At 37.2% G+C, this 22,184-nt stretch overlaps 1 protein-coding gene across 2 annotated transcripts in view; it reads left to right on the forward strand.

Moving 5' to 3' along the window:
• The window catches only part of ANO3 (anoctamin 3), a 396,077-nt gene that overhangs the window by 331,612 nt on the left and 42,281 nt on the right, over positions 1 to 22,184 (forward strand). For both annotated transcript variants that reach the window (XM_045808600.2, XM_087855357.1), the window contains 3 exons: positions 16,835 to 16,917; positions 17,353 to 17,493; positions 17,998 to 18,162. In XM_045808600.2, the coding sequence (XP_045664556.1) occupies positions 16,835 to 16,917; positions 17,353 to 17,493; positions 17,998 to 18,162 (389 nt within the window). The remainder of the gene's footprint in view (positions 1 to 16,834; positions 16,918 to 17,352; positions 17,494 to 17,997; positions 18,163 to 22,184) is intronic.

Below are 22,184 nucleotides of genomic sequence, written 5' to 3' on the forward strand. Positions count from 1 at the left end.
TGTAAAGAATCTGCCCAGTTAATTGGCCCCAGGAAAGAACAAGGTAATGCTGTAGTTTTAAATTTTATGAGGTCCAAAGGCCCCTTCAGAGTATGATTAGAAATTAAACCAACCCCTAAAAAAATGTTTACTCAAAGGATATTTAAGCCGTATCTGCACGGGTATGAAGAAAAGCAAGTTGAATTTAATCAAACAACTGGTTACTGAGCAATGGCTTAATAGAATTCAATTGGTTATTTTCAGATTAGTCAGTTACTAGGAAAAAATCCAACTAACAAAATATTTTCTGTCTACTTAGACATCTGAGCATGACTTGGCAGGGTTGGGTGTGCCATGCCCTTAGGGATTTTCCTAGATATGTGTATGAATATCATTACCACTTTCTGACTTGACCAGGGTAATTATGGCCTGTGCCAGGCATGGAAATTACAAGGTACTTTTGCTACAACTCTCTGCTTTCACTGTGTAAGCGTCGAATCTCAAATCCCATGAACCCCTTTATTGAAGACTCTACCTGTGTCCTCAGAATCCTCTTCATCGTTGCCCTCCTGACAACCATAACCAATTGGTTAGTAATGACCCTAGAGATAAACCCTATTTACCCTCCCTGTCATGAGCACATCTGGAAGTAAAGTCATAAAATAAGAAGTATGCATGCATTTAATGCCTCAGTGGTTACTTAGCCCATTTACTTATGATCAGACATCTTTGTGAAATCACCTGAGTTGTAGTTAAAAAGTAATTTCTTGGTGCGTCTAGGTGGCTCACTCGGTTTAACGTCTGCCTTCAGCTCAAGTCATAATCCCAGGGTCCTGGGATCGAGCCCTGTGTCAGGGTCTCTGCTCACCAGAGAGACTGCTTCTCCCTCTCCCTCTGCCTGCTGCTCCCCCTACTTGTGCTCTCTTTTTCTGTCAAATAAATAAATAAATAAAATCTTAAAAAAAAAAAAAAAAAGAAGAAGAAGATGAAGAAGAAGAAGAAGTAATTTCTTGCCAAACAAGTCTCAGTGAGATACATTCCCAAGTATATACCATGTTCTAGATAAGACCAATCCCATGTTGGTCTTGTTTCTCCAGGGGAACGCAACGGTAAGGGATAACTAGCTGGCAATTTAGTCATCCAGGCCAGCTGAGATGACACATGGTACAATGCCTATCTAATTATTTTGTGCTTACCTACTATGGTACCTTTCATCTGGCCCTCTCCAATTGCTTCACACCCATTAAGTCTCACAATACTTATTGGAAGAACGAAATACCTTCTCTTTGTTTGAAATGGTGGAACTGATAACAAGTAGAGTTACTAGAACATGAAGTTACATTATTGTCACTGATGGCTTTGAAAGTTGAACTAGAATATAACTTGGGACCATGCTTCAAATAAAATTAAAACATTGTTCTGGATCCAAAATGGTATCCCTTATATATAAATCGTATAGCATCACATGCCTGATGCTGATGCCACACACAGGGAATTAGTTGCCATAGATCAAATCCATTAATAGCAGGTTTTGAGTTTGAAACATGGTGTAAACTGAATTCATGTTTTATCTCCCCCACAGGATCATGGATGCTTTAAGAAAAAAACATTTGATTAATAATAAAACAAATAACATCATGGTTATATTATTTGAGGATAATTTAATGACCTTCTTCAGAAATACAATGGAAATTGATGGCTGGAAAATTTCCTTATGGTTGATAACATTTGTTTCAATATTATGTTAGAGAAATCGAGGGATTATTCTCATGAGTGCTAACGATTGTTTGACATAAGCTTATCTTTTTTCCTAAGTCATGTGGTATTATAATATGGTCTTCTTCATTTAACAATAATTTATGGAAAGATTAAGTGTTCCATTTTATTGCTAAGGACATTCTACAACAGCACCCTTTGTTAAGTAGAAGGTGTGACATAGCATATACATATATGCAGGTGTGCATACTTGCACGCATACCTACATAAAATGAGGAGCTAAGGAAGGTTGTAAAAACCTGATTTGAAAGAGCATGATATATCACATACAAACTTTAATTCAGCTGTAGTTCAGAGAAGCAAACAACGTAACTATAACAAAACATGTTGCATTCCTCTCTACACATTTATGTGAAGATGTTTGCTTCATAAATATCCTCATAAAGACAAAAGATTAACCTAGAGTTAATGCTGAAACCTCTCATTGTAGCAAGAAGTAATACATATCATGGAGAGCTGAACCAATTGAAAACCAGTCAAAAAGCCCATTGATACCCTTAAGAGATGTGTTTATAATAAAATCTTAGATTTTATGTTTAATATCTATCAAATTTTAGAATAAATTTTCTTCTTTTGTTAGTCATAATGATAACTCAATTCAGATTTTTTAAAAAATAAGAGCCTCATGTTCACAAGAAATTTTAAAAATTATTTTAATTTCTTTTTCTTACTCCTCAAATGACAATAGCTAGTTTTATTATCTAAATTTTATTTGTTAGAAGTACGAGAAGATAATAAATACTTTCAGACAAAATATAAAGGATAATATTCTGAGACAGAAACAGAACAGAAGTAGATTTAAGGATAAAATGAAACAACTAAAATTTTACAATAGTAAGAGCTTATGGCAAATGTATTTTAAGGGGTATGAGTTAAGTATAAAAGACTAATATAAAAGTTATATTTTAAAATGTCCATTTTTATAGTGCACTGGAAATTACATCTTTTGCAAATATTTACATATATGATAAAAAAGAATTTCTGGATGTCCTTATAAAATTATACAAAAGGATAAACAATTTTACAAAATGATTTTAAAGCTTATACAAAAATTTTGAAGACCACTGATTTAGTGTGTTACATTTTCACTAATTTCTAAATAATGCTTAAGCTTCAAGCTGTTCATAGATACAGAATATTTTATTGGGCATTTTTCTGTACCAATTAGGCCCTGACACAATAGGAGTTCACTATGCCTTTTCAGCTCCCCTTCCAGTTCCATCAAGGAGAAAAAAAAAGCCAGAGAGAGCATGGGGGGGGGGGGAGGTTATTGCTAAAAGGTGATGGAGACATTTTGAAAGTAAACACTACCTTCTTCATAGCATTACCATTGCAGGCATGGTCACGCTCTGCATATGTTACCAGGATAGCTTTGTTAGCATAGGGTAGCCCCACGGAATCTTCATTCAATGGCGGAACTCTGGGGCTCTTCCTCTGGCTGGGTACTGCAGGCTTATCATCACCCAGAGAGCAGTGGGAATGGAGGAAAGGCTCAGACTACCGACTCACAATTTTCTTCTTGAATCCTGGCTTTGCCACTTAACTGGTTTCATAACCTTGCCTAATCACCATCGCATTTCCAAGACTGCTTTCTCATTTGTAAAATAGCAAGAGTGACACCTACATCCTAATCACCTGTGGGGAGTCAATAAGATAAGGTAGAAAAACACTTGGTAGGGTTCAATAACTATAGTTATAACTATAATAATTTTTGTTTAGAGATGGTAGAAATTAAAGCTTCAGCATCACTGTGAACAGAAGTTGAGCTGACTCCAACCAAACATGGAAACACTGATATTAAATTATTTCGAGTTTGTGTCTATACCTTGGCACATAGTAGTTGCTCAATAAATAGTAATTGAGTGTAAAAAATGAAATAATTCAGGGCTCCTGGGTGGCTCAGTTGGTTGGGTGTCTGCCTTTGGCTCAGGTCATGATACCAGGGTCCTGGGATCGAGCTCAACGTCAGGCTCTCTGCTCAACAGGGAACCTGCTTCTCCCTCTCCCTCTGTCATTCCCCCTGCTTGTGCTGGCTCTCTCTCTCACTCTCTGTCAAATAAATAAAATCTAAAAAAAAAAAAAAAAAAAAAAAAAGAACGAAAAGAAAAATGAAGTTTTTCCAATTTTATTTCTCCAATTAATTGATTTTTTTCCTGATAGAGAGGCTTTCCCTAGTCATCTTTATAAAAACTACAATCCTCCTTTCCTGACCCATTTTAATCTTTTTAATCTCCTTTCCTGCATTATTTTACCCACAGCACTTATAGTCACTTAACATACCCTTTACCTTGTTTTTGTTGTTTATTGTCTGTTCCTGTACTAGAAAGTTCATGAAAGTAAACATCTTTGGTCTGCTTTCTTAATTGCTTTATCCAAAGAGCTAGAATAATTCCTTGCATAGACTATATGCTCAATAAATGTATAAACGGATGAATTAAATGAATAAGTATATAAACAAATAGAATTAACCATAATAACAAAAAAATGTGAAAATACTAAGTGTAAGACATCTGCAAGCTCACTTTCCTTCTACCTAAAATATTCTTCCAATTGTTGGCTCTTTATAGAATCAGATTTTTTTTCACTTAAGGTTATTTCTTGGGCATCTTTGTATGATAGTACATGTACATCATTGGGCATTTGCTGTAGCAGGTGATAAGGGATGGGGGCTAGTTTACAAGAAGAGTTGATTTTAACTATGAGTTCATAAATCTTCTGTTACAGCCAGTGAGAGTGTAGACGCTATTGCACGTAAGTGTAGGTAAGTGAGTAGGTGTGGTTTTAGGGGATAATTTCTTCTGAATACTTTATTTCGAATGATGAGGGAGACAGCAGAATTGCAACTGAGAGTGATAAGAGTGTATGTGCTGGATGTTAAAAGAGAAAAGAGAAGGTATGATAGCATGGCACAGGTCTGTTCAAGTCATTAATTTAAAACAAATCAACTCACCCAGCATACCTGTCTTTTTCTCCAGTGATATTGGTGTGCTTGGGTACAGATAGACAATAGGTGGAGTGTTGTTTTTAACTAGGGTCATGTTCAAACTATGAGTTTATGACAAACTGAGACAAGAGCTAGAGCTCTGAGGGTGTATGCAGGTGGGTGAGTATAATGGCAGACCATTAGAATCATAAAGAAGAAAGTGAGGGCACCAGGAGAGGAAAGGACAGTCAAAATATGATGGAGTTGAGGATTGAAAATCTTCTCCAAGCATCAATGGATTGAAAATCTGGATCAAAGGGTCGTTGGAATTGAAGTTTATAGGGAGTGAGCTAGACGAATGGAGGTGATAATTGGAGATTTTAGAGAGTTTGCAGTCATTGATCAAAAGTGTGCTGTGGGAGTACATGAGTGCAATAGACTAGGAGAAAACAACTAGAAAGAACTATCTAGAACTAGGAGAAGAACTAGGAGAAACTATCTAGGAAGATAGAGCTGAGGTCCCAGAAAGATTTTCTGTGTATATTGCTGTTTCCAAGAATTATTTTAGGAATTATGTTGAAAAGAGTTACACTAAGCCAAGAGTTTAAAAATCTTAAGATGAGCTAGGGAAGTGTCCCCAGGGAGTGGTAGATGACTTCCACTGAGAGAGGTAGTAGGAAGTATGGGTTGATAACATGAGACTCAAATCTGTGAATGAGGAGGGAGAGGAAATGGTCTTGAAGCAGCAATAAGGAGCAGCAAGAAATACACCACCTCATCTTCAGTCCCAATTGGTATGGGAGACAAATAGCTATTACCTGAGAATGCCATATGAAAATTGGGGTTCCAGGGCTGTCCCAGGTTTCAGTGAGCACAAGGAGGTGAGGGGATGTAAGTTACTGTTGATGACTCTGAGCAAAAGAGAATATAGTGAAAGTTTCTCAGTGTTGGGAAGGAGTGGGAGATGGTCACAAAGGCAATCTGTTTCCCTGAAACTAGAGGATCAAAATCTGAGAGTTAAGGGATGATCTGGTAATCCTGGTCTTGAGATAACTGCTATGAACAGAATTAAGGAGCACAATGACTGAGTCATGATGGACCCAGTTGCAGGTGATAATAGAAGGAAAAGGTGTGTGTGTAGGATAGGGACATGGGGGCATCTTGCTAAGATGGAGAGTTCTGGGCTCCCTCTAGACTCCTGCTCATAGAGGAATTCTGAAGTGAAGCCTCTTATTCCTAGCACCCAAAACAACTGCTCAGCTTTGCAAGTGGCAACCTGCTGGAAAATGATATTGCTCTCTTTAAGTACACGATATTCTGTTGTGCGGAAGTGCCCCACAGCGGATTCATTCCTGTATGATGGGATATACCGTCATGCAAGTTTCCTTCTTTTAGAGCCCTGATTTCGTTACTAAGTGTAATCTCCTTAGATGACTACTGCTCCGTTTATCAACTATGCAATTTATGTTTATAGGGACTTCATGGAGTTACAACGAGCCGTAAATATAATAAAATGGCAAAACTGGCAGATGGATAATATAACTTTTGTCACCTTGAGGAAAAGGTTGATTTATTAGTGCTTTCTAAAAAAAATATTAAGGCAGATAATTAGAAGATCTGGGCATCTCTAATTTGTTTTTTTCTGGCTGGAAAGTTAGAATAGCTAAATAATAACCATGGCAGCAGCAGCATACAGAGTTTATTTGCTGAGTGTCCCCAGCGCTGTGCCATGACCTTGCAAGGGGCACAGTGAGGAAAGAACAAGATGCCAACGCTAGGTCTGTCCACTCTGAAGAAGAGTCTTGATTTGTTTTTTGGCTCAGAACCCAAGGCAGAAGAGAAAGGAAACTTATCCATGACCTGAAGGGGATTTTGAAATCAAGTTCACGGACAAGAAATAGCAATGACAAGTGCCTTTCTCATCCATTTAGACTCGAAGCATTTTAAACACTTTGGAGAGAACAATGAAAACATGCTGTGTTTAACCAAGCTGACGGTTCCTAGAAGCTCTTAGCTACAAAACAAGAAAGAAATTTTTGTATGGAATCAGGACAGAATCCTTAAAGGAGGACACTTAGGATTATTGGGAATCCTCCCTTCGAACGAATATTTGAAGCTAGTAAACCTGCTTTAGGAGTCAGAGTGATGTGGGGCACACAGTCAAGTTCATTTGGGGCAGGAAAACTTTATTTCTGAACTTTGGTATCATCATCAGTAAAACAGCAATAAAAAAATCATTTCTTACACATGGAGCTGTTGTGAGGATTTAGTGAGTCAACATGTGTGAAACATTTAGCGGGATGCTGGCATACATGTGAGTGATACATTACTGCTCCTCATGGGAAGGAGACACACAGTTTTGCAAGCTAAAAAATATGAACAGAAAATGAGCTATGAATTAACTAAACTGGGGAAAATCACAAATTTACAAGTTTTAAAAATCTCCAAATACATAAAGTCAAAAATCTAGAGAAGTAACAATATTTTAATTAGCGAACTGCCTACCATATTTCTGTAATGCTTTCTGTCCTGCATTTCTGTCTGTGTTTTATTAAATTACCTTTTAATATGACGTTTAAAAATATAAAATATTTCAGAGAATGTATAGAAAAGCAATTCAGTCTTTCCTCTTTCTCTAACATGGTGAATTGAAAGTCTTTTTTGTTGATAGTTTTGAAAAGTTTATTTCAGCTTTATAATTCATTATTGGTAGTGTTATGCATTTTTAATATAAATTTGAGAAGGTCTCTGGTGTGTTTCAGATATGACTTGAAATTTAATTTTTTTAAAGATTTTATTTATTATTCAAGTGAGATGGGGGAGGGTCAGAGGAAGAAAATCTCAAACAGACACTGCACTGAGAGTGAAGCCCGACGTGGGGCTTGATCTCATGACCCTGAGATCATGACCTGAGCCGAAACCAAGAGACATCTACTTAACTGACTGAGCCACCCAGGTGCCCCATGAGTTGAAATTTTAAAAATAATTTTCCATAGGGTAGTTTTTGGCTCCTGTACTTCAGATCTTATTTCTCTTGCTTCATCACTGCCGGACACCCCAAAACATGCCATCTCTCCATATAATCGCTGGGCTGGCACCCGAGTCTGCACATGAAGTAAAAGGAGTTTTCTCAGAATCCATTGCTCTCTTAAGATAGTTAATAATCACTGAACAATTTGTGGAATTATCTGCAAACCACTTAAATATATCTCCCTAAACACAAACTAAATGTATCCCTGACTCAACATTAGCTTAACCAACTGTCAGAAACACTCAGGGCCAGTCTACTGCACAGTATTTGAGGAAGTCAGAGATTCTGGCTGTGTGTAAAGGGAGCTTTTAGGCACATCAAAATTATAAATATACACGATTCAATCATTCTTTGACTAAGTAACTATTTGCTTGAATTGTGGCCCAAGAAGCATTAAGTTTGCTTCTGCATGTCTGTCTCCACAAATTCAGATATAGTGGTCCAATAAAATAAAGTAATCTCTTTAGACAATTAAGGTATAAGCATGTATCAAAATTTTATCAGGGTTTTACTGCAAAGGAAAAGTCCTCTAAGAGATCGATGCAAAGATTTCTGTCTTAGTAGAGGCAGTTATAAGAAAAGATAGTGGTTGGTAATCATTTTTAGACTCCAAACAGCAACAACAAAAACAGAAAAGATTTATGGTCAAAGAACTTTAGACTGTTGATTGATGGAACACGGAATGGCGAGCAGCCAACCTCCCAGAAGTTCTCACTCTCATTTAGGTCTTTTAGAAATTTGTAGAGAAAGAAAAGAAGAAAGAAAGAAAGAAAGAAAGAAAGAAAGAAAGAAAGAAAGAAAGAAAGAAAGAAAGAAAGAAAGGAAGGAAGGAAGGAAGGAAGAAAGAAAGGAAGGAAGGAAGGAAGGAAGGAAGGAAGGAAGGAAGGAAGAAAGAAAGAAAGAAAGAAAGAAAGAAAGAAAGAAAGAAAGAAAGAAAGAAAGAGAAAGAAAGAAAGAAAGAAAGAAAGAAAGAAAGAAAGAAAGAGAGAGAAAGAAAGAGAGAAGAAGAAAGAAAGAAAGAAAAAAGAAAGAAAGAAAAAAGAAAGGAGGGAGGGAGGAAGGAAGGAAGGAAGGAAGGAAGGAAGGAAGGAAGGAAGGGAGGGAGGGAGGGAGGGAGGGAGGGAGGGAGGGAGGGAGGAAGGAAGGAAGGAAGGAAGGAAGGAAGGAAGGAAGGAAGGAAGGAAACAAGGAAGGAAAGAAAGAAAGAAGTATTCTTAAACATTTCATCTGTGATGCTAATTTCTTCCCAGAAAGATGTTGCAAATTATACAGCTTGAAAAGTTCTATCCCAAACCATGTTTGGAGTAATTTTTCCTTTGGCACAGAAAAAGGTCAGCATTTGGAATGGATCTGAATTTCGGCCAAATATCTTCCTCAGGTAACTTAACCTCCAAAAGCTTCAATTTGCTTATCAACTGAGTGAGATTAATAACCTTGTATTTACCTGGGTTGTTGTGGAAATGATACTGGTTAATTTAAAAATAGCTAGCACAAAGTCTGGGACATTGTAAGTGCTCAATAAATGCTAGTTCTCTTCTTCCTCTTTGGGAATATGATGCAACTCATTTTCACTTTCTTGTATGCTCTCTATAAATAGACAAATATGCTCTCAAAAACATAAGTTTTGAATTGAATTATTTACTCTAGAAGCAGTTTTACAGTCTTAAATACAATATGAATCATTTGGTAGATTATGGGCAAAAGAAAGTATGTGGAAACTGACCAAGACTGAATTTGTGAATCAATTGAAATATAAATAAATGACAATAGCTTTATTTTTCCTGCAAGAAGATATACAATATGTTTAAATTTTATAAAGTAAATTTTATATTGTATATCTCTTATGCAGTAGAAACCAAGACCTTTGCCTATATAAAGTTCCTATGGATAACAACTAACAGAATGTTGAAAAAAATGGTTATGGTAATTTATTATACTATTAAAATGAATTAAGCATAATTTGACCACTTACAAACTGTACCTCACTTAATTCATTCAATGCCCCTATGAGGATGATTTTACTACTTTCACTGTAAGTTGTGAAAATGGAGGGTTCTCATTATGTAGACATTCGTCCAAGGCATCTGTCACACAATTAGAAAAGTGGATAGGCAGCTTTCAAACCCAGAACATTCCTACTCCAAGCCATTTTCTTTCTCCAGCACCACATTGCCTTTCCTAGATGTTGTGTTTTTGTTTTGTTTTGTTTTGTTTTGTTTCGTTTTGAGGATTGCTGTAACTTGATCAAGAAGATACATTTTACAATGCTTATGATAAATGCAAAGTTAGTCATTTCTTTTATAGTGACTGTCATTCACCTGTGGTACCAAGTACAGTTCTAATTGAAATGTACCCAATTCCAGAGGGATGCTTGTAAGGAAAAGGCAAATATTTAACAATGTTTAGGGCTCTGGCACTGGCTAGTCAGAATGAATGCAGACCTCAGTTCCAGAGCGCTTTGTTGGAGGCCACAAACTGTTTCAGGGGTAAACTGGACAGGTGTCCTGTCCTGGTGAAGCTTTCCTGGGAAGGACAGACCAGTGCATGAGGGGTGTGAGGCAAGTCAGGGACTCGGTTATGAGTTTGCTTTTCCTTTTTTCAGTCATAAATTAACAACTAGTATGGCCATACCTTTGAGTATTGGCAACATACCAGCCTTAAATAGACTGTTCAAGAAAAATACCTTGGAGGGAATTATCAAAATTTTAATTATAACTGTTTTATCGGTGGTGAGATTGTAGGTGATGTTTAGTTTCTTCTTTACAGTTTTAATTCACTCAGCATATATTTATACTGAAAGACCCTGTATGTCAGAAGTCAATCAGACAAGGCGGTGTTCCAGTTATTTTTGCTGCTATTTCTACATTTGTAATCAGAAAATGTTCAACAGAATTAAGGAATATAAGTGTATCAAATAGTTGAATGGTAAGATGAAGAGAGGGCCTGAGAAAAATTAATCCTGTGTTTAAAAGGTTACATTGTATTTTATAAAAATATATGGCAAAAACTGACAAGTTTTTATTTGTGTGGACTCCGATAACCACCTCCAGTGACAGAAGAGTTAGCTTTAGAGGGACTGTTAATGTCAAAGTTAAGAGTCTGCTCTGGTCCAGATTGTCGTGAGAGTTCTCACTGGATTTTAATAGGACATCGTGCTGTTTCTGTGTTGCTTCTTATTTCTAAATGAATTTTCCTAGGGGAAAAATGATCAAGTCTGATTTTAGGAATCGGTGAAGATTTTCAGTACTGAAAGTCCAAATGTTGGCCTTCCCTTGTTCTTAGAACCTAGCTATTTGTGGTTTTCTTTGTTACTTAATATTGTTAGCAAGGAAGAAGAAGGGGAGGGAAATTGGAAGTCAAGTCAGAGAGAGACTGCATGTCCTTAGACAAAGAGGAAATTTCACAAGACAAGCGAGTCTTGACAAACCAGTTTCACGCATGCTTGGGTCTTGTACCATTCAGCCCAAATATTCAGAATCTGTCACTTCACACATATTTAAGCTCCTTATATTGATTAGCCTGCTTTATCCTGATGGAAGGAACTCCATTAATTACATTTTTGTAAAGTGCTAACCGGAAAAAGAAAGAAAGAAGGTAGCTTTCATGGAAATGTAAAGTGTTCCACGTTCGTGGCTCCTGCGAATTGTACAACCTGTTTTGTGAGGTTTCTGTTTCTACCGCATGTATGGTGATGTTGCAATACTGTGTGGGAAAGGCACCTTATGCTCGAGGATGTAGCTGAAAATAAATCTGGGGAGTGGAAGGTCTTTAGTGGTACTCCGGTGTTATCTACGTTGGCAGTCTCAGAAGCGTTTCTCTGATAAACTATTGTTTCAGCCGGGGCTTCTTTTGAGATGGTTTTAAATCTTTATCTCTTCTGATGAAAACAATACTTGCAATTCCTTTTTGTTCTTCATATTCGGGCATATTTAACTTCATTTGTGTTCGGAATTGACCTCTTTCCCCGGCCCCATCTCCGTGAGCCCCACCCCCTGAAGTGCAGTGAAGTTGTTTTTAGAACTTTTTAAGTAATAATGACTTTTCCACATAAAATTGAACTTGATGGCTCAATGTATAAAACAGATATAGAATGGACTTCTCTGATGAGGGACTCTCTTTCCCTGTCTCCATGGAGCATAATTTGAAAACCTCTGGAATAATGGAAAGAGCATGTGACCAGGAGTTAGAGTCACAAACACTCGGTTCCACTCAATAATTCAATGTAACAGTTATTGAACATGTCAGTGTGCCAAGCACTAAAAATGCTGAGGGAAAAGGCATTCTAGAAACTTAACTTCAAGTGTAGGAAAAAGCAGACATAGGGAAAAATACAGTAAAGCGTTGTAGATGCTTTGGCAGATTTCTAGACGAGGCCCGTGTTACTTGTCAACCACTCTGGGCCTTGTTTTCTCTAAATTTGAAATAAATAACTTGGAACAAACTATATAGAGAATCTAACCTGCTTGAGGGGCACCTGGGTGACTCAGTCGGTTAAGCATCTGTCTCTTGGTCTCAGCTCAGGCCTCAATCTCAGGGTCATGAGTTCAACCCCTGCCCTGGGCTCCACACTGGGCGTGGATCCTACTTAAAAAAGAAGAAGGAGAAGGAGAAGGAGGAGCAGGAGGAGGAGGAGGAGGAGGAGCAGGAGGAGGAGGAGGAGGAGGGGGAGAATCTAACCTCTTTGAGATGCATAACTTTACAATTCTGTCACTCTGCGCCATTGACTTTGGATCACAAGGAAAAGCCTTTGGAAATGGACATGAGGAAATAAATGGAAGTTCAAGATGCAGCATGTGTATCTTTGAAATTTAAAGTGAGAAAAGTATGTCATTATAGTCAGAGAGCAGGAGTAAAAAAATAAATACAATGTATGGTTGCTAAGGAACAGAAGTATGCAGTATCGTCTTCAGCTTCTCCATAATATTCCTCCTACCTCAGTGATTCATGTGAAAGCTGGCTTTCCCCTGATCGCAAAATGCCCTTCTCCAAAGGAGGCCTCTTCTCTTCCTACCCCATCCCCAACCTACTTTCACAGGACCAAGGGGAAGAGCTGATAAACTGTACACACGGAGGGGTAAAAAGAACATAGGTGGTTTCTACTTCTTGTACAGTGTGTACTTTGTAGGTAATAAAAATGCTCCATAATCCATTTCCACAGACAATTAGTGTTTACACTTTGGTAAATATTCTTTTGGGCACAATGTATATGTAGCTATCATATATCAGATTCATCTAGCTACTAATCATATATACACAGTATATAAACACGTATACTAGAGATACAATATATACTACAAATTTCTATAACTTCATCTACATCTATATTTGTAGTGACACATCCTTCTAAGTGAAATGGCTTTCCCTTTATACACGTTCATTTTTAAAGCATTTTCACTTTTACATTAAGGCAGTTTAATAAGCTCCCTGTCCTCTTTACCATCTCACGTTCTCTGTCACCCTGTTCGTTCTGAGCCATCGTTCCTTAGTCTTTCCACGTTAGTTCATGCCAAACCTTTCATCACCAATTAAAATAAAATGACTAATGATTGCTTGTCACTTTCACTTTTTTTTTTTAAGTCACTGATTAACGGAGTCCTTCATTCTCATTCTTCAATCCTGAACTGGATGCCAGCTCAACCCCTTTCCCATCCTTTGCTATCAGGAAAGGGGTCCAGTTCAGAGAATGCTTCTGGAAGGACAAAGTCACTGAATTGAGGCCTTAAAGTGTTTAGCCTCCCCATCTCACATTTGTATCATTTGGAACCTACTCTTTAGTCAAGGGGGCAAAATGTGAGCCAGTGGGACAAACCTTGCTAATGACTCAGGACAGTATGGTGGTTTATCTGTTTATGTTTTATGGGAATTTGAATGCATTCAGATGGATGGAGCACTCAGTAGTTTAGAGTAAGGCCAGCCTTTCCTACTGTATTTCTATTAGTCCACACGTCTACCTACCGGAGAGGACCTTGAAGCCATTTCTGCTGGGTGCTTCTGCTCTGCCCTTTTTTCTCAGCTCTTGGCATATGTAAAAACCCTTTCTTCTTTCCATGGCTACTTGATATATTTGTGTCAGCGTACCGTGAAAGCCTCCTTAATGCTCAGCTGACTCTTTAGGTCCAGTCTAATTGCCCGGGTTCATAATTTGGGTTTTCTTCTGCTCTTAAACTGGCTGTGCAGTGAGATACAGTCTTCCCAGCATCCTGCTTCCTTTTCAGGCCCTCACTGCAAGCTCAGAGCCTCCTGCCGTAAACCTGGGGGAAAACTACCAGCTTGTCGTAAAGATCGAACCCGTTGATATTGTTAATCACTTGGTATTTTCAAAATTACTTACTTTCTAAAATCTGGTCTTTGAGGAATAATTTACATACAAGTGAAATCTACAGATTCTAGGTGTTTTTTGATCACCTTTGAAAATGAAAGGGACACCTGCATGGCTCAGTCGGTTAAGTGTCTGCCTTTGGCTCAGGTCATGATCCCAGGGTCCTGGGATGGAGTTCTGCATTGGCCCCTTGCTCAGCGGGGAGCCTGCTTCTCCCTCTCCCTCTGCCACTCCCCCTGCTTGTGCTTGCTCTCTCTCTCTCTCTCAAATATATAAATAAAATCTTTTTTTAAAAATGACATAAACTTGTATAGTCACCTCTCCTGTTAAAATATGTAATATTTTCGTCACCTCCAATGGTTTCCCCATGCCACCTGCCGGTCACCACAGTCCCAGAAGCAACCACTATTTTAATTTTCAAAGTTAGCTACTTTCATTATTAATTTTGTTTTTATTAAATTTAGTAGGGATTGGTAAGTGGTACTTTCTTTCCTTCTTTGGTGTTTGGCATACTGATAAATTTTTTTTTTTTTCTTTTTAGAGGGAAGGAGTGGTGGATAGGGGCAGAGGGAGACAGAGAATCCCAAGCAGGCTCCACACTCAGCACAAAGCCCAACACTGGGCTTGATCTCATGACCCTGAGATCATGACCTGAGCCAAAATCACGAGTCAGTCACCTAACCCACTAAGCCACCCAGGCACCCTAGCATACTAATAAATTACTCTACATTCCCTCTTTCTAATTAAAAGTTTTTGAAAGTGAGAATATTGATTCACTTGAGAGTTTAATGATCTGTGAATAAAATAAATATATCTCAAGCTGAGAACGGATTTTTAACACAAAGCCTAGTTTATTATTGATTTTCAAAGTAAAAGCATTTGTGGAAGTTAAAATTACACCAAAGCCAGTTTTCAGGCTCACAAAACCAAGATTACCTTTATTTCTTAGATTTTCTGTGAGATGCTTCTAAGCAAAGTTTATGCTGGAAAGGTAAATTAAGAAATGACTATGTGACACATTTAAATTTTAAACCTTGACTGAGATCAGTGATAATTAGAATTTTATTACCCATTCTATGTCATGTACTGTATGAAAGACTTTAAGTCCCAGGCTTATAATTACTGCATGTTATAGTTGGTTATTTAATACAATGCTTTTTTTTAAATTCAGTTTTCCTTTCATAATAAATTATTTCTCTCTGTCTTTCCTTAAATATACTTCCTCTATATCCCACTTATCTTTTAAGTTCTAGATCTCCCTGTTGGTAACACTGATTATGCATAACCATTTTTTTATAGCAGATCCAGTATTTGGAAAACCTCATTTGTCTCCTGTCAGTGAAGCTTGGTTATCTTGATTCTTTTAGCCTTGTCTACTTTCTTAAAACTTTATATAAAATCAGTAGATAGCAAGGATAGTAGGCCTGGGGGGAAAAAATTAAAAATATGAAGACTGTATGGACAATAACTAGCAAGAGTTTCAGTCCTGACTGTGCCATTTATTGGCTGTATGATCTTGGACACAGTAATTTTATACCTTTGTTTCAAAAATCTGATGATAGTAATACCTGCCATATCTACTTGTGTTATGAAAGTGACAAAATTAAATCATATGTGGGAAAGCACTTTGTACATTGTGAAGTGTGATAAAAATGTAAGATAATGTGATTATGAACATTGTATTTTCTAACCAATATCAGGGCTGATTTCTAATTATAAAGAAAAAAAACCAGCAAAACCTCAGAATCATCTTCCCCTGGCATTCTTTTGCATTAAAGGATAGAGAAGAATAAACACAGACTGGGAAGAACACCTCACTCCTTTTCTCTGTACTGCTTGTGGTGGTGGTGGTGTTTTTCCAAAAGCATGTGTTTCTATGTTTGCACCGTAATTCTTCCTTCATTGTAACTCTTACTACAATGTAAGTTAACTTTATTTAGATGACTGTCTCTCTCTACTAGATTAGGAAATCCCTGAGGTTAGAGTACCTTGCCCAAAATAAGAGGACAACAAATGGATGGTTGGATGGATGGATGGATGGATGGATGGATGGATGGATGGATGGATGAATGGATCATTGAATGATACCACAGTTTTTAAGAATGCACGTGTGAGGTCTTAATGATGTTTTCAATGTCTTGAATGCTGTAAGGTGAAGCCCACTTACTAGAAACAAAGCAATCGTTCTCTTAACTGTTTACACAGAAAATCCAGTTAATGATTCAGGCATTTCTTTACTTTTTGCATTGAGTCCTCTCTAGTCTATGCTGAGTTCACCTAGAATTTCATCCAAGAGTGTCTTCTCTGGTCTTTCTCTTTTGTTCTCCTTCTACCATGGTAACCTTGTCCTTTTCCTTTCTCTCTCTCCCACCCCACTGCTCTCTGGATCCTGGAGGAGTAGCATCTGGTCTTTATTGTCATTCCTGGCTGTAGCAGCCTTTCTTTAGGTCTTTTACATGATTTCGGAGAAACGTATGCTAGTCAAACGGGCCAATATATATTTAGCTCACTGATATTGACCTGCTCTTACAGCATCACTCTGATGGGCCAGGCTAGCAAAGGCCTCTGCTTATTTAATCCATTGAAAAAATTACTCTCTAGGAGTTCATGCTGATAGCAGTGTACAGAGACAGGGAGGATGAGGGAAAAACAAAAGTCCAATACAAATTTAATCTATTTTAATAATTTAATAGTATGGTAGAAATGCATTAATCCAAAAAAGAAAAACAATGATGAAAGAATGGGATGTGGTTGGGCAAAGAATAATAATGATGATGATTATGATATTATTATTATCTATCTATAGCCACAGTCTTCTTGGAGTTTTGGAAAAGGAGAAGAAGTACACTGACCTATACTTGGGATCTTATTGAATGGGAAGAAGAGGAGGTAAGATGTTAGGAAACCAGGAGACAGGGAAACTGGGATAACATATGATGCAGAAAATTATTCACTGTCCTTAACGTCCATGCTGGAAGCAGCTAAACACCATTAGGTTTTCCTTTGATGTTTTTTACTAACAAGATTTCTTATTTCATGAAGTAAAGAGAGATCATTGCTGAAGTGATGTAATTTTTTTCAAAGCACTTCCATGATATTTCCTAAAACTACATTAGTGGAAAATTGTGTTAATTAAAATATAGTTTAGGGTTTATTTGGAAAATAATTTGTGTTTTATTTTTTTCAAAGTTACTTCTTTTACAAGACTTGCTTTAAAAGTAGGCCAAAATCCGGGAATTTTGTTCCAATTATTGGATGATTTTTTTTTTTAATTTTTTTTAGTTTATGACTTTGAAAGGTAGGTGACTTGAGTTTATCTTACAGGAAACGCTTCGTCCCCAGTTTGAAGCCAAGTATTACAAGATGGAGAGAGTGAATCCCATCAGTGGAAAACCTGAGCCACATCAGCCTTCCTCAGACAAAATCACTCGTCTTCTTGTTTCTATCTCAGGAATATTCTTCATGGTAAAGGACAACCATCAATATCATAATGTTGTGGGATTCCACATTTAGGAGGAATTTCTAAGATACCAACTCATTTGGTGACCCTCATGGTCAAACCATATCCAGTTTAGTATGCTTAATACATACTATTAAAATTAAAATCACAGCAAGTCAGGGAATGATTACAAAGAGAGTTTGGGCATATCTTTAAACAAAACACTCTTTGGAAGAAACAAAGATCATCTAAGATAAAATGGAAATTCTTTGAGTTGCCCTGATGAATTAAAACTAAGCATTCCACTTGAAAGTGGAAATTTGAACAGTTTAAATCTTATAACATGTATTTTTACTCTAATGAAACTCAATTTCTTAAAGGAAAAAATTGAATTTATGTGTCCTTTCTTGGAAAAGTAAATTCTTTTAGCTGGGGGCGGGGGGGAGGTGCAGTATATTGGTCTATGGTATTGCTTTTGTTTTGTTAATTTTGCAAAATAAGGCTGTCTTCTCTGGTCTCCCATATTGTAGATTTCTTTGGTGATCACCGCAGTGTTTGCTGTTGTGGTATATCGCCTGGTTGTCATGGAACAGTTTGCATCATTCAAGTGGAATTTCATCAAACAGCACTGGCAGTTTGCAACATCAGCTGCTGCTGTCTGTATCAATTTTGTAATCATTATGGCACTGAATCTTGTAAGTGTTTACAGTTTTCAAAAGGTTAAAAGGCATGGGTAGGGGAGAGGTCTATGTTTCCTTCATGCTTGGATTGTATTTACAGGAAGCCAAAATGAGCCCAACCCACATTTCTATCAATGGCAGCTCAGTGTAGTGGAAAAAAATTCATCTATGTGGTTTGGTTGATGGATTTTTTAAAATTAAAATCGGTAACAGTTGTATTGTCTTCCTTGTACTTTGAGTTTATAGTCTTGATCAGTGAAAATTTCCATTCATTGAGTGTCTAGTGTGTGCTAGAAAAAGGGCTATGCTCTTTTCATTCAAATAAGGGATTTTTTGGTTCAAAAACCATTCCAAAAAACTGAACCTCAGTGGAGAATCTGTTACAAAAGTATAGGAAAATCTGTTGAAACAGAAGGCTTGTTACTTCCAAGGCCTCATGTGAAATAGGAAATAGCTACTCCATTTTCCTTTCTCTGAGTCTAAGCATTTTTCTCCTTCCTCCCTCTCTCTTCCTCCCTTCCTCCCTTCCTCCCTTCCTTCCTTCCTTCCTTCCTTTTTTTTCAGTACCTTCCGTTTGCGTGTCTGCTCTGTTCTATCAGAAAGTGTCTGTCTTTGCTTAACCATGACCTGTCTTTCTTTCATGCTGTAGTATTGAAATGATTTTGTGATCTCCTTTGGTTCTAATTATGCAATCATGTTGGTTTCTGTAGCCTTTTTTTTTTTAAGATTTTATTTATTTATTTGACAGAAAGAGAAACAGCGAGAGAGGGAACACAAGCAGGGGGAGTGGGAGAGAGAGAAGCGGCTTCCCACAGAGCAGGGAGCCCATTGCGGGGCTTGATCCCACGACCCTGGGATCATGACCTGAGCCGAAGGCAGATACTTAACAACTGAGCCACCCAGGCGCCCCTTCTATAGCTTTTTTAACCGAGATCATCCGGCATTTCAATGTACCAGTTTCTCAGAGAGAGCATCTGATTGGTTCCACATCACATACACTGATTGACTTGTGGACTCTATGGCTAAGAGGGTATTATTGTGTCTACCTAGGCCCATGTCTTCAGCAAGGTCTATGGGTGGGGTCCTATTTTCTCTGAAGGCAGGAGGCATTGATTAGCACATTTAGGGTAATAATCTCTTTCCTTTAATTCTTCCAACAATGCCATAAAGCCAGTATTCTCTCCATTATGTAAATAAGAAAATGGATTTGCAGAGCTGGAAGAACTTGCCCCAAATCAGACATATACTAAGTGTTAGTGCTGGTATATTTACATCATGAGATAATTTCTGAAGATAGATGAGCCATACACAAATAATGATGTTTATATTATGTACAAGTAATGTGCATTTGGGTCTAAATGTGGACTGACACTGATGTTACATGTTTAGCCTGGAGAGGGCTAGGACCATTTAAAATAATCAGAAAAGTGAGAAGTCACTATGATAAGTAAGTTTTAATTCAAGGATGATAGTTAATATCTCCTATTGGAGTCTGCTTTCTTCAGATTTGTTTTGCTTTGTAGAAGGAAAATACTATTTACAGTATCTCCAAACAAACCACACAATATTTTAAATTTATGTCCTTGACTCATAGATTAAAGTAAATAATAAAAATATAAGACAAGGATGGAGAGGCATGGCTGGTAGTGCGTGTAAGGTGCTATAGGTTGCACATTACACAAAGTCACCCCATTGAAGGGGGAGCCACTCACAGCATAGATATTGTAGATTTTTATATTATGGTTATACTGTTGTGGTAGATAGTAAAAGATCTTGTTTCTAACAAAATTGTATATGACAATTTTCTAGTTAATAGAGGTTATTGGGGTTGGCTTCATTACCTGAGGAAAAGGAGGCTGAATAGTTGATGTGTTTATTTCTAAGTAACACTAGCAATCAGCCAGTCTGATCTTACATTGACTCCATTTTTTTTCCGTAGTAGGCTGGTTGACATACAAATGACTGGTGATAGTCCTGCTCTCTAGGGTCTTATAGTCTGGTGGGTACATAGGACACAAGAGGAATGAATGCATCATAGTTGAAGCACAAAAGGCTCTGAGTAAAATGGGAAAGAAGCCATCAACTGCATGTGAAGGGGGGTCATGATGATGTGTTGGAAGACTCAAAGCAAAGGGGAGAGGGTACTTATTCTGATGAGCCAAGGAAGAGCAGAAAGTGGACTGTCATTTGAGGAGATTTAACCCACAAATGTACAGAACCACAGAAGTGCATGTTCTTTGTCTTAAGGCTATGGTGAAGAGTGTCTGGAAGACATACATTTATGGGAGAATGATGAAAAAGATATTAGAAAAGTAGATTAGTGCCACACTGTGGAGATCTGAAATACCATGTAAGGAATTTGGACATCATTTTTTTTTCTTATATGTAGTGGGGAGCCAATAGTAGGGGTATTTGATAGGTGAATAACCACTAATTAACCTTATCAGATACACTTATAGCTATAAAAGACATTAAAATATTAGAATATATTATGATGTAATTACTATGCTGATGAACTGTAAAACTTTCAAGAAAAATGTTAGGCTCTCTGAGGAAAAATATGTTCAAGACTGCTAAAATTAAAACTAGGTATCCTGAGTGCATTATCAAACATGGAAGAAACTGGGGAAAAAATGATTACAAACTAGTAATACTATCTCATCTAAGACAATGTAGTAACAAGACATTCTTTTTAATTTTAAATAAAAAGAGAGTTTCCTATTGTATAAATCAATCCCAAATGTAGACAGATGTAATGCTTCATGAACAAACATAAACCTGATTTTAAAAATATATCTGGCAAAGATAGTAACAAAATTCAAACTGAAGAGCAATTACAGCTACACAGATAAAAATCCCAAGTACATGTAAAAATGTTATCAGGAGCTCCACACCCAGCACAGAGTCTCCTTGTCCCTCTCCCTCTGCTCCCCATGCCCCCCCCCCCGCTTGTGTGTTCTCTCTTTGTCAAATAAACTAAATACATAAAATCTTTTTAAAAAAATTTTGAAAACGTAATCAATTATCTCTGAAAAGTATAGGTGATTTCTTTTCTCTACACGTTAAACATGTGTTTTGCATTTTCAAATTTTTTATGATGAGCTCATATACCATCTAAAACTAGTAAAACATAAACATATGATATTAATTTCTAATATTTTAAAGAAATCAATGGTGGCAGTCCAAGATTTGTGTAGAAGGATAGGATTTTTATTGTATTATTACTTAGGGTAGTAAAAATTAGTGAGAGACCGCCTAAGTGAACAAAAACAAGAGAATATTAACTCAAATTCTATATGATGCAGCATCACATAACCAATTAAAATGCTGTTTTAATATTATTAAAGGACATGACATGCAGTTACAGAAAAAGGATATATACCTGCACTTGATTCCCATTGGAACACACCTGCATTTTGAAATTTTAAGGAATAACAATAAAATCTTAACAGTGGTTATCTCTCAGTAGTGGGATACTATTTGATTTAATGTAATTTTTTTGGATTCTTTCAAATATTTACCTCTATATGTAGACTTTGATTTATAATCAGAAAAAAATTACCTTTACTTTTAATACATTCTACCACGATATAAAATTTGGAATAAATTAGAATGGAATGTACTTTATTTTTACTTTATATACGAGTCACCCATAAAACCACAGCCACCTAGGAGGCAACTTTGGCTCACTTTTTAAATTTGGTCTTTCACCAAGTAGAGAAAAGGTTTATCAGTGGCCAAGCAGCATACCAGGACGCATGCATGCATGTGTGTGTACACACACACACACACACACACATGCACACGGTATTCCTATGTGTGCTTCCTCCTTCCCCTGTCCTCTTACTACTGCCCCGGCTCTCAGCACTTTGTGGTGCCAGTTGTTCAACTTGGTGTCCTGATAAAAAGCAGCAGACATTGGATGCAGGCAAAGCAAAGATTTGCACTTGACCTGTGTGATCCTGGCCATACCATATAACATCTTTGAGTTTTAATTTTTTGATCTTTCATATGAGGGTGATAACTCTAATGCATAG

This window comes from Ursus americanus, chromosome 24 (genome assembly GCF_024610735.1).
Source record: "Ursus americanus isolate L20-20 chromosome 24, mUrsAme1.1.p, whole genome shotgun sequence".
NCBI classification, from domain to species: Eukaryota; Metazoa; Chordata; class Mammalia; order Carnivora; family Ursidae; genus Ursus; species Ursus americanus.